The following is a 12,973-nucleotide window of genomic DNA, read 5'->3' as shown; positions in this document are numbered from 1 at the left end:
TCAGTTCTTGGCCGTTCGGAGCTTCCTGCGGAAATAGTCAGGCGCCGCATCATACAGCCAGTCCGCGTCCACCACGCACAGGTCCCGCATGTAGCACTTGTTGGTGTGAAGCAGCCCGTTGTAAACCACGCAGGCCGGCTTGCAGTGGAAGAGCACGGACGAGGGGTGGATGGCCACCAACTGGTGAGAGTCCACGGTGCTGTAGGTGCCGTCCGGCTGCAGCTCCGCGGCGTTCATGAAGAGGCTGTGAGCCAGGCAGCGGCGGATGTTTCCAGTGTCTGAGCGGGAGGACTCGATCGGCATGGAGAGCTGTTCAGCAGCGAGAGACGCAAGAGTAAGCAAGCGTGTACGTGCGCCCTCACGGGGAAACACAGCCCCATTTTAGTGGGCTTCCGAGGCAGGCGATATTGTGGCAGAAACCCTGCTAGCATGGGAAATATAAAAGGACCGCTAGGAATTCAGCTCAGGTAGATGTTAGGCTAATCCAGACTAATAGCAAGCAAAAGATGAGCCGCAAAATGGATCGAGACTCTCCTTCTAGAAGTGAGTTTTAGGCCAACTAGCATTCACAGCGAGACAGGGGTGCCAAACAGCGGCTCTCATGTCACATACAGGCTGCAAACAATTCAGCAGCAGCTCTCACGCCGTGCCTTACGCTCTGTGACTGGCAGGAACAGCGCTGATGTGAAAGCTGCTGCTAAATTGAATGCCTGACTCCGTGAAGAAGCCAGCCAGCACAGCTGCTGAGGCTGACGTCGCTCAGCGGCACACGTAGCACAGTCACATCTACACTAGAGCAGCAAAATCCCTTAGGAAAAACTGTCCTCTACCTGAGAAGCCTTCCCAGAGCTCCCCTTGTCTCTTCACCTTTCCTCAATCCACTAAACCCTGCAGCTCTGGGATTTTGGGATACAGCTGCAGAGTCAGGAATTTTACTCGACTATTCATGGGAGGGTGAAAACAAAACCACATTTTCTCACTCCTGGGACTTGGTGCACAGCAAAGTCAGTTTGGGGACAAACAGAAAAATACAAACAGGTGAAACAGAGAAATAGAATACGGCAACAAGTTACCTTTACACAAATGTCCCTGAGCTGAGCTCTGACGTCGGACACAAGCATCATGTTCCTGCTGTTGACAAAGTTCTCTTTGCACCATTCCTGCAGCAGAGACACCAGGAGTTAGAAGGGGCCGTTTCTTCACCCGAGAAGCACGGCAATCTTTGGATACCATGAAAAGCAGAATCCTCCAAAGACACAGTCTTTCTCAGAGAAAAGGTGCTAACCCATTTCCTTGTCGTATTTCTACCCAATTACTCCCCTCTGTCTACACGCCCTCCCACAGTGCCAAGAAACGACATGTTGTTGTTCTCTTCCCACTCAGAATCGCTCTGCAAGGTCACCGAGTGCTGCGAAACAGCACTTGCTATCCCACAGGTGGTGAGAACAAATTATGTAAGAATGACAGATGCTGCAAGGAATGGGGTACACGAGTCTACAGACCTACAAGTCAAACCGAGGAGTTTATAGGGTAGGATAAATCAAAATCTGCTTGTAAATATGCTCAGTCTTTTTGCAATGAATCCTGCCAACAGCATGTCTAGGGTATTTATCAGCAAGTCTCAACACTCTCCCACACCCTCCCGTTTCCAGCTGGAACCAGGGAAGGAAGACCTGGCTCCGATTACAGAACTGGGCTCACAGCTGAGGGAACTGGCGTTGTTCAGCCTGGAGAAGAGGAGGCTGAGGGGAGACCTTATCGCTCCCTACAACTACCTGAAAGGAGGCTGTAGCGAGGTGGGGGTCGGTCTCTTCTCCCTAGTAACGAGTGACAGGACGAGAGGAAACGGCCTCAAGTTGCACCAGGGGAGGTTTAGGTTGGACATTAGAAAAATTCCTTCACCGAAAGGGCGGTCAGGCCCTGGCCCAGGCTGCCCAGGGCAGTGGTGGAGTCCCCATCCCTGGAGGGATTTAAAAGCCGGGTGGATGTGGTGCTTAGGGACATGGTTTAGTGGTGGGCTTGGCACTGCTGGGTTAACGGTTGGACTTGATGATCCTAAAGGTTATCCAACCTAAACGATTCTATGAAGCTTTTGATAATCAGTTTTGCTACAGCCTCTGGGGGAACCTTCGGCACTTGAACAGCTTCTCCAATTACCCAAAGGTACAGGATGAGTAAGTCCTCTCTTCTCATTGCTTTGGAAGGATGCATATTGCATCAGCCATGAAGGATGAGGATGTCACTTTGCTGTATGCCAAAAAAGCTCCTCCCCATCATAAGCCCAGACAGCACTGGCGTCCTCAGAGCATCCTACCTTGTTGCCACTGACATTTTTGAAGGCCCTGTACACGCTGAGCAAGGTAAGATGATCCCCCTCACTGGAGATGAATTTCTTTCTGACGGATTGCACTTCATCCCGCCGGGCGGGGGGATTGTAGAGGACACTGTCCACTGATAACAGCGACACGATGGTCAGGATCTCTTCTGTACAGTGGAACTTGGGGGACAGGAGGATGGTCTGCAAATTACAGAACAAAACTGACTTTTAGTCGACCAAATCCACTCCAGATGGGCAGACTTTTCTGCTCACCGGCAGCCCAGGAACTTTACCGAGCATTGCTTAGGACAATTTCATAAACAGTTGGGCCTAGAGACAACTGTAAATCCTCTTACGGGCTCACCAAGCACCTTTAACAGCAACTGTCACGCTCTCTCCTGAGACCGGCCAGTTCATATACAGTACAGACATGGCGACTAAAATCAATGACAGCATCACACACTTCATGAAACTGCTGAACAGCGCTGCCAGCAATCCTGGAAACTGCAAGGGAATTAGCCTTGTTTCAGCTTCAGAGGTGCCAGAGGAAAGAAATTATCTTTTAAATCTCCCTGAATTTAACAACAAATGACAAGCAAACCAGCACAGCTGCTGGAAAGAAAGCTGCGCTTCGTTAACATACTGCAAATATACTAGTACAGCTGCAGTCACCCCAAATTCCAGACCTTGTTTAAGGAGCTTGAAAGAGAAACACCAATGGTACTGGGAAGAGTACATGAGATAAAAATTAGCCAATTTTTCTGTAGTTTTTACTTTAGAGAACTTTGGTTCCAGTGGAAAGGCTGCCATCTTCCTTCCCAGGGGGGTTAGGACAAGCTGATCTTCCTTTCGCTCCACAGCTCCCAGCAGGTCCAGCTGCTCAATCGCTGCTTGAATAGCATCTGTCAAAACAAGAAGGTTCAGGCTGTGAGGCCTCCTGGCTGACACTGGCAGGGATGTGAAGGATCAGCTGGTACCATCACTACCTCTGTCCCCTGGCCAGAGGGACAAGTACTTTCTGTTTAGAGAAATCAGTGCCCCGAACTGTGGTTTATCCCCCTCTATCCAGTAGAACAATCGCCTTTTCCAATTTAAGTAGCAAAAACAGAGGCAAAACTAAAGCTGCCATCTCTAGCATTGAGCAGAAGGCGCGTGAGATTCTCCATGGCTTTCCTTGGCAGTTAAGGCCCACCTTCATGTTCTTTATGACGCAAAACTGCTCCCTGCTCTGTTTGGAAGCTGGACTCCCCAGCTCCCTGCCATAACCACGGCTGCTCTGATGAGGCTGAGCAAAAGCAATGAGCAGTGAATGAATCTGAGACTTCTGGACCACCAGGAGAAGCTGCAGCAGAGCGAGACAGCTCCCCTTTTACAGCCCTGACCTTCCATACTCTGGCTGGCCTGAAGACATTATTTTTAAGCAATTCCTCAGTGACTCGTTTGTCAGTTTTTCCAAGGCTGCCTTTGTAACGACTTACCAGGAGACGGTTTGGACATGAAGTCAAAGGTGAGCACATTGGGAATTCTCAGGGCCAGGAGCTGAAGCATCACGCTGGCCAGATTACACCTGCATAGGCAGAAAAAACAACCGAGATTGTTCTCTTCTTTTTTTTTTTTTATTTTCTTCTTTTCTTTTAGTTGCCTGTAAGCTGAGATGGAGTCCTCAGATCTGTGCTGCAACTTGACAGAAACTAGTCCAACGCTGGCTGGTGAAGCCTTACTTCCTAAACCACAAAGGGTAGGAGGCGAGGCCAAGATTTGGAGGAAAGTCAAGAGAACTATTGCCCCTGCGTGTTTGGAGACTCAGAGCCCAAACGTCCACCCTGAGCAAACGCTTCCTAGTTTTTCTGTTTAGTCTCCAGAGTTCATTTTTCTTAAAAGCCAACCAGTCAGACCCCAGATCTAGTTTTGCTGTTCAGTTCTTTACACAGTTCCATTTCTAACAGTACATAAAAGAGGTGTGGCAAGAAGTGTGACGGCGTCAGGGTTCTTTTCTCACCTCTGTATCTCAGGTATTGTCATTTTGTCAAACTTCTCAAACTCATCCTCTGTGTAGAGCCGGTAACAGACCCCACTGTCCTCTCGCCCTGCTCTCCCTGTTCGTTGCCAAGCCTGGGCCTTCGACACCCGCTGGACTGCCAACACTTCCAGACCAATTTCTATGTATGGAAAAGCATCGCTTCAGTCAATGTCTGTGTAACGCACAGCTTTGCAAAACATAACTTTGTAGGATTAACAACAAAAAATCCCAGTCTGCCATCCAAATACTGCTCAGACTTCACTTGGTTTAGTACCCCCAAGCAAAGGTAATTATCATGCGCTGTGTCCACAAAGAGATTCGACAGATTTTTACCCCTGCATTGCTGGTACCCCCCCCCACAAACGCACACCTAAAACGTAGGACGTTAATTTAGACAGTGCAGAGGGTGTTTTAAATGAGCTCTCAGCAGGGCTCATTGCCTCAAATGACTTTTACAAAACTGAAAACAATCTCTGCATCGTTCCTTAGAATTCCTCACCGGGGCTGTACTTCTTTGCTTTGACCATGCCTGTGTCCACAACGTATTTTATTCCTGCAATGGTGATGGAGGTTTCTGCGATGTTGGTGGAGAGGATCACTTTGCGACAGCCCTGGAAGGAAGAGCAAACTAAAGCCAGTCAAAAGCCATTTTAGATTAGGTGCAATGAAGAAACGCCACTACTTTTGGCCAGCGTGGCCCAAGCCTACGTACCATTGCAGCATGCTACGACCACATACCATGCTCGCTACGCCAGCTCTCGTAAATCAAGATAATCTCTAGTCCCTAATGAGTTTCTAAAGCGTGCGCTTACACTTCTCGCAACAAAATACACCACCCGGGACAGCTGTTAGCAATATGTCTTTAAACCATTTTGATTTCATTTCTGGCACAAGCACAAGACCTGAATTCTTGTTTATCTGCTGAATAGGTACAAAAGGGCCTGAGGCAGCACAATTTCCTTTTCTTACGGCCCTGCCAAATATTCCCAGCTTTTTAGCTTTCTTAGTATTTGGCTGGCCCATTAACTGCTGCAGCTTTTTTGTGATAGGGACATAAAATGCCTATGAAATGGGGCAAATTTTTGCCCTTTTCACTCCCCCTAATCCTTCCTTCTTTTTATGATCCCAGATGACTTCTCGTATGTATCTGTTAATACCATCCCAGTTGCATCATCTTGTATCACACTGGAACCATTCAGCCTAAAGTCAGTAGACAGTGGAGACGATTACTTACTATCAATACAGACTACTTTAACCCCTTAAATTCCACATGTTTCTTCCAAACACTCATGCAAGCAAACAGACAAACTCATCCTGTTTACCCATCATACTGCCTCACCTTGGGGGCAGCCTGAAAGACGCGGAGTTGCTGAGAGTAGGGCAGAGAAGCGTAAAGAGGCATCACCACCATCTGTGGGCAGCCATCAGGGAGATGCTTGGCAATGTCTCGACAGGTTTTGGTCATTGCTTCAATTTCTTCCTGACCAGTCAGAAACACCAGGATGTCCTGAGAAGAGGGTGCTTCCTGGAGCCAGAGGAAAAAGCAAGTGGGAAGTTAAGATGGTTTGGACAGGGAGGGAGTACCGAGGTTGTAATGAGATATTGTCCTGACAGCAAGTCAGCAAAGCAGGTAAGGAAGAAAGAAAAGACACACATGCTGTGCAACATACACAACAGCCTGAAGTTCCCAATGGATTCACTGGAGGGGAAGGGTAAACTGCATTTTGCAGGACTGAGTCTTAACGGGATGGAGAAATCATTTAAAGTCACATGTCTACTTCATTAAATAACTGTCCAGGACGTGGAAACGAGAGAGCCAGCAAGCACCCAGGTACAAGCCAGTAAACAAAGAAAACTCAGGTGAGAGGAACATTTGGGTATTTGGTATGAACTGACATCAGAGATCTTCGCTTAGCAGTCTCCTTTCAACTCCAGCCTTGATGTACAAGTCCCAAAATCCTAACAGCAGCAGCATCTTCAAAGCATTAAATGCAGGGTAATAAACAGTTTAATTAAACGACCTAACCATCTGGCAGGTTTACATTCAAACATCTAGTCACAAAATGCCTATGAGCTGTAATTTTAATAGATCTCTACTTGCTCTGTGGTTACACTTTGCCAGTAAATTAGAACTGTCTTCACACTACTGTTCGCTTATGCCTGGATTTCCCGCCACAAGCTAAGGCTCCTTACGGCTGACCACTGCCAATCTTTCCACTTCTGGAATAACACCGGCATTTGTCAACCCCTCCCTTGAGCCAATCCAACTCCCTAACCCAGCACGCTCCCCAGCTATCCGCTTTTCCCGGAGGATGCAGTGGAGCACCTCAGGGACATCTCTGATTTGGCAGCATCAAGCTCCAGCCACCTCTTCTGCCACAGCAACCCGTGAGCGCCCCCAGCCAACAATCCACGGCCCCGGGGAGGCGCAAACCTGACAAGACCACCGTACCTGGTGGATCTGGAAGACCGACACCAGTGCTGCTTGGAGGTAATCACTCTGAGGCTGCTTGGTGTAAAAGATCTGAATGGGATGTTGCCGGCCTTCTAAATAGAGAACAGGAGCTCCACTGAAGTACTGGGAGAACTGGTCCACATCCATCGTAGCTGACATGATGATCACCTTCAATGTGAGCATAAGACAGGTTAGCACTGCAGTTTAGACCCAGCAGGACACTTACCAGTCAGGACTAGCCAAAAGTCAGCTTCCTGAGACTGAGATATATGCTCAGAACAGCAAAAAGCACACAGAGTTTGGGACAGGAGAGAGTGATCTTTCCTTGTTAAAGCCATCAGCTTTGGTGTCACACAAGCATAAAGTGTTGGTACGATAAAGTGAGCGAAGACGTGTTAAAATTCTCCTCCAACATTTAATAAACAGACCCGAGTACCCACAAAGCTAGGCTGCACAATGGTCCGTTGAACGACACAGGGCTAGGACCCTACCAGTCCCCTACATGCCTTCCCCATCAAAACCAACACGCTCTCACACACTTCATCATGTACTCACATAAATTCTTGTGCACCTGACACGCATGTGCGACCTCCTTCCCCAATGTGAGCATGTCACACAGCTGTCATATCAGAGCTCCTGTATCCAGGGTGCTCTCAGCAACAGTACGAAAACCTCCCCAAACAACACGTCTAGTCTATAGCTCACACCCGAGGGGCTCGTATGAAAAAAGGCAACATGGATGCGACCAGATACCTTGTTCAGATGTGTCCTATCAGGCCCACACACCTTAAGTTCTATTCAGATTTAAAGGGGCTTTTTAGGAACAGGAAAACAGTCAAGGTTGAAATTCCAAACACTCTGGAAAACCCCAGGAGATACTCATAGCGCCCAGGGTCCAAGCCCCATCCCTCCCCTTTGCTGCCATCCTAGGCGCACATACTTTTAGTGGCAGTTTGCCCAGTTCCTTCCGTTTTGTTTGCGCAGCTTTCACCACTCCAAAGAGCACATCAGTATGGATTGTCCTCTCGTGGGCTTCATCCAGGATGACAACGCTGTACTTCCGCAGCATAGGGTCCCCAATAGCTTCGCGGAGCAGCATCCCATCTGTTAAAAACTTGATTCTAGTTTCATCGGACGTGAGATCATCGAAGCGTACAGTATAGCCAACCTATGGAAGTGATCGTTACAGAAAGTACAAGCACAAAGTTACTTGCGTTTCTCAGTGCCATCGTACCACAAGGACGGACTACAAAGCACTCTGGCCAAAGCATTGCACGTAGCCAACTAGGACTCCAAGGAGACTCGGGAAAGCGTAACGGTGTATTTGCAGTCTGTGAGCAGTTGAGTCTTAGAAATCTAATAATCCACCTAAAGGAAGCTCCCAACGCTGTATCCCAGCTGGCTTTTTCCCAACTAGAAGTCCATCACAAATGCTGCAAGTTTCCTTTCCTTCCTCCCCTGCTAGAAACTGCTCCACGCTCTCCAAAGACTTTATGTAGGGGAAGTCTTTCTCCTCCACTTTTCTCCCACAGATTCACAGATCTGCACAGATCCAGCACTCTGCTCTCCTTGCTGGTAACTTTTGATACAGGGAGCAATGGAAGAGAGTGCAATATTTTTTTTTTTATTCATTAACCAGTATTTTTTCAAATAGAGGAACACAGATGATAATCAAGAAGTAAAATACCACAGAGTCAAACTTGCTCCCCCTGAGCCCCAGAAGGAGGTAAAAAGCCATTTTTTTCCATGCAGGCATATTATTAAATGAAGACTACCTGTTACCCTGTGGCTGTTTTTTATCTTACCCATTAAGCCCTGATAGAGTTCCAGTGGCACTGCAGTACTAAACAAACTCTCTAAAGACTTTGTAAAGAACCTACCAATTTCCCCAGCTCTGTCTTCTTCTCATCCGAGACTCTGGTAGCTAAGGATATAGCTGCTACTCTGCGAGGCTGGGTCACAGCAATGATGCCTTGGCGGCCAATTCCTGCTTCGTAGAGGTACTGAGGGATCTGAGTGGTCTTCCCCGAGCCTGTTTCTCCTAAGGAACATCAAGGGAATAGTTTTCCCCTTCTATAGCATCTTCAAATGAAAGGTCCCAACTCATTTTTTTATATTAACTTTTAACTATATTTCAGGATGGGGAGGCTGAAGACAGGAGGAGGCTGGACAACTTGCCCGAAGTCACACCGTAAAGCAGCAGCAGCCCAGGGGCAGAACCCAACGCCTTGCTCTAGTCGCTAGACCACTCCCCTGCAAAACTCCTTTCACCCAGGTTCTCTCCAGCCACGCTCTGGTTTACAAACATATCCCAGTCTGTCCAGATGGGAAGTGCTTGCTGTGTAACACAGCCAACGTAAGAAGATAATAATGAAGAGCAAGGAATAGACATTGATAAATAAATAGTATAAATCCTACACACTAGGAACTTTCAAAGTAAAGCTGCAAGCAAATTAAAGCTTTCGTCACAACAGCAAGTACCAAGTGATGGTTTGAGACTCTCAGAGGAGCACTCAGGGCACCGACAAGCCAGCAAGTCTTCCTCTGTGCCTTCCTGAAATCAGAGACGGTCCCTTCAGGCTCGGGTGAAGGTCTTCTCCATCCACACAACACAACAAACACTATCCCATTGCCCCCAGGTGTATTTCCAACACAAACCCTGTGTAGACCCCTCTACCAACGACGGCAATCAGCAAAAGCATACAGACAGCTACCATCAGCACCTACTGCAGCATCCGCAACAAAAAGCATCCCTTACTGGGCGCAGTATAAAGCAGCACAAATCACGGGGCTTAGAGGCACCGCAAGTAAAACCGTCTTAAAGTGCAATGTGCAAGGGAGAGCAGAGAATGTTTTCAACATCACTGTCATTTTCCTGCTCATTTTATTACAGCTTAGAACACATCTGTAACTCAGATCAGATCCTCTTCAGCTTCCTACTGGCCCGGTACAAGAATCACTCTACGTGAAAGAGCGCGAGGCTCTGGAAACAAGAGCCCTGTACCCTCAATCCTTGCAAAACAGCAACGGCACAGAGCACACGGGGGGAGCGAGGTGGGAACTGACGAGAGAAGGAGGAGGAAGCATGAGAAATTCAGAAAGATGACCACCAAGCAGAGAAGAATCGAAAAGCCACATTGTAAGCACTGCAGCTGCAGACTGGAAATAGCACGAGCGAGCTTTGTAGCTCACTCCACAGCTGCACAATTTTAAGTGGCATATTATGGCGTATATTTAACAAGCAATAATGACAATCTCAGGATTATACAGAAGAACGGAGATAAATGCAGTCACGTCCATCAGTTACCATGACTGATTTTTTTAAGGGTTCACGTATAGGAGTGAAATACAAAGCATTTTTCATTTAATTCTAATAAATGCTGGGTCTTTAGACTTCCAGCTGGGAAGCTGTATGTCTTCAGCTCCTGAAAGTCAGACAAAAAGCTTATTATTAGTTTGGACTCAAAGAACGCGTAATAAAATTAGCGAATGCCCCTGAAAATGTAGCTGAGGAGACACTTTTTCCAAAGAGGTGGGTTTTCCCATTTGGCTTTAAGTTGACTGAACTCCAGGCAGATGGCGAAACAGAAAGGAGAGAGAAGTAGTTTTGCCTTCTCCACAAAAATTAAGTCACCAGCTGCCTTAACCGGTCAAAGCTCAAGAACAGAACTATCACCAACGCACCGCGTTTCAGATTTGCCCCCGCACCACCTCGGTGCCGCTTCTCCCAGGCCCCGCCGTCCCCCGGCCCGCGGCCGGACCCGCCCAAACCCCGCGCCGGGGGCACCCGCTGCCCTTCGCGGGACGCCGACGGTCCCCGAGCCCCCGCCGAGCCCCGCTCCCGGCTGAGGGGCCCGGGGCGGCGCGAAGGAAAGCCGCTGCCCCCCCCGCCGCGCCCGGCTCCCGCTCTCACCGAGGAGGACGGCGCTGTCGAGGCCGCGGAGCTGGCTCAGCAGCGGCCCCCGCGCCTGGAAGATGGGCAGGCCGCGGCGCTGCGAGTCGGCGGGCGGCGGGTGCCGGCGGGGCGCGGGGGAGGCGGGCAGCATGGCGGGGCGGGGGGGCAGCGCCGCCTTCAGCCGCTTGGCCGGGGGCTCCCCGCCGCCCGCAGGCATCGCCCCGCCGCCGCGCCTCAGGGCCGCGCGTCGCCGGGGGGAGGGCCGCCACGGCGTCACCGCGCCGCCACCGCGCCGCCCGCCGCGGGGCCTTATGGGAGATGTAGTCCCAGAGCCGGCGGGCGCCATCCGCCGCCCCCTCGGGGCGCCCGGGCGCAAGGGGAGCTCAGCAAACCCTCTCTCCTAGCGGGGCACCCGCAGGGTCTGAACACCAGCCAGGAGGGGCTGAGAGCTGGCGAGCGGACGGCATCCTAGCGAGGCAGGTTCAGGAGCTAGGTCCCGCCAATTTATGATCTGGCAGCACAAACAATCCCTGACATCACGCACAGCTGATGATGATGCGCTCTTCCGAGGACTTCGGTATTTAAACACTTTTTTGTGTGACAGGCTGCCCGAGAATGGCTCCAAGAGCAATTAAAGACCAGGTTAGACAGTAACCTGCCAGCAATAGTCAATTTTGCCCTGGGGTGCAAGTAAGCAACACTCCAAAGTTCTTCCCAGTTAGGGATGCTACGGCGCTACTCTGTAACGAGTAAATTAAACATGAAATACTCCACCAGAGCGGAAGGAAGCATGCGAGGAAAGCAGCTTTGGAAGAGGAAGGATGGACAAGCTGCCTTACCAGTCCATGACTCGGAACAGGAGGTCATCCTCGGGAAGGGGCACATCACCCTGCCCGCCTCACAGCGGGGCTTCGGATTCACAGAAGGTTTTATCCCAGCCGCAGGCCTTCAGCTTCATCCCCGCTCCCCAACGTCCCACCAGCAAACTAGCAACAGGCCCTTGAACACTGAACTAACAAAAAGGTTTTGATCCAATTCCTGTCTCATAAGCTACCCTGAAGCAACATTGCCCAAAACACTTTTAGTACTCCTACAGACAAAGATTTAAAGTCTGTTTTTGGGGGAAAAAAATCTCCCTAAAGTTTTTACAACCTTTAACAGATAAAATGCAGATACAAATGGACTCACCGATTTTGTTTATCAGCATCTAACACACTGCTTGTGGACAACGCGTTTCCCCGTGAGATCCCAACACATCTCCTGGACCACAAACAAGTGAAAAACCTGTAGCCAGTTTTTAAGAACAGCAAAATCTGACACTAAATAAGATGATCACATATGTCTCAAGGGTGAGCCTATCCTCCCAAGTTTAGGAGGAAGATGCAGTTTCAACAATCTCTCTTTTTATCGATTACGATATACTCAATAAGGAGCCACCCAGTACAGGCCATAGCGTCTCAGGAGGGACTGAACGTGACGAGCTGAACTGTGCTTAATTCCTTACGTGGCTCCTCATCAGATATTTATAATCAACACAACTCCAAGCTAAATCCCACTCAGTGTCACTGACCTGTGTCGGACACTCAGTCCCCCCGCAACAAACTTCATACAGAGACCACGAATTTAACCTCTTGAGCAGACAAATCCTGTTTCCTAGCAGTTCTGAGAGACGCTTGGGGGAAAAGCTTGCATTAATGCTGTCTCTTCAGGGACTTGCCTTTTCCAACCTCTGCTTTTTCACCAGCTGCCTCAAGCCTACAGGATTATACAAAGGATTAACAAAAAAGGATCCACAAGACATTTTATTCAAGTCATCGTCTGAGATATTTGAGCAGTTCTGACTCCAGACAAGCTTTCTTCCCTAGTGCTCCAAGTCATTTAATAACCGTTAGAAGTGTGCGTGTGTGAGAGTGGATTTTGTAGAACTACCTATTTAAACAAACCAGTAAGACTCAACCCTGGTCATCTGAACACACAGTCTTTGGGGGAAAAGCCATCAAAACGTAGTCTCAGCCTGCAAGTGTATTCACACAGAGGCACGTTCCAGAAACCCAACCGGCAAAACGAAAAGCCTACATTATGCTACATGTTGTATTTCTTACAATTCAAACAAGACTGGAGACAATAGCATCTCAGATTAAAAAACCTTTTGCCATTGAAATAGGGACTTACACTTTCAACCATCTTGTAGCTGTTTTATCCAAGAATAAAAAATGAGTTAAAACCAAAAAAGTTGGTTTTGTCCCCTGTAAAGTTTCCTGTATCAAATAACTTGAAAAAATGCTT

General features: G+C 48.8%; 1 protein-coding gene across 5 annotated transcripts; it reads right to left on the bottom strand.

Moving 5' to 3' along the window:
* DHX33 (DEAH-box helicase 33) lies at nt 1-12,942 on the bottom strand (the record flags this gene model as incomplete). Of its 5 annotated transcripts, none has more annotated exons than XM_082328008.1 (12): nt 12,860-12,942; nt 8,673-8,833; nt 7,733-7,960; nt 6,790-6,960; nt 5,677-5,862; nt 4,837-4,948; nt 4,317-4,476; nt 3,796-3,884; nt 3,092-3,219; nt 2,315-2,518; nt 1,074-1,160; nt 1-309 (listed from the first exon to the last, which is right to left on the bottom strand). In XM_082328008.1, the coding sequence occupies exons 3-12, from the start codon at nt 7,889-7,891 to the stop codon at nt 1-3; spliced, it is 1,605 nt and encodes a 534-aa protein (XP_082184134.1). In that variant the 5' UTR covers nt 7,892-7,960; nt 8,673-8,833; nt 12,860-12,942. The 5 variants fall into 5 exon arrangements, with proteins under 5 accessions (XP_082184134.1, XP_082184132.1, XP_082184131.1 ...); XM_082328006.1 differs by lacking the exon at nt 12,860-12,942 and adding an exon at nt 11,527-11,592; XM_082328005.1 differs by lacking the exon at nt 12,860-12,942 and adding an exon at nt 10,706-10,919.
* Nucleotides 12,943-12,973: the final 31 nt, after the last annotated feature.

Source organism: Platalea leucorodia, assembly GCF_965183815.1.
Source record: "Platalea leucorodia genome assembly, chromosome: 16".
In the NCBI taxonomy this organism is placed as follows: domain Eukaryota; kingdom Metazoa; phylum Chordata; class Aves; order Pelecaniformes; family Threskiornithidae; genus Platalea; species Platalea leucorodia.
The sequence above is the reverse complement of the archived record's forward strand: the minus strand, read 5'-3'. Positions and strand labels throughout refer to the sequence as shown.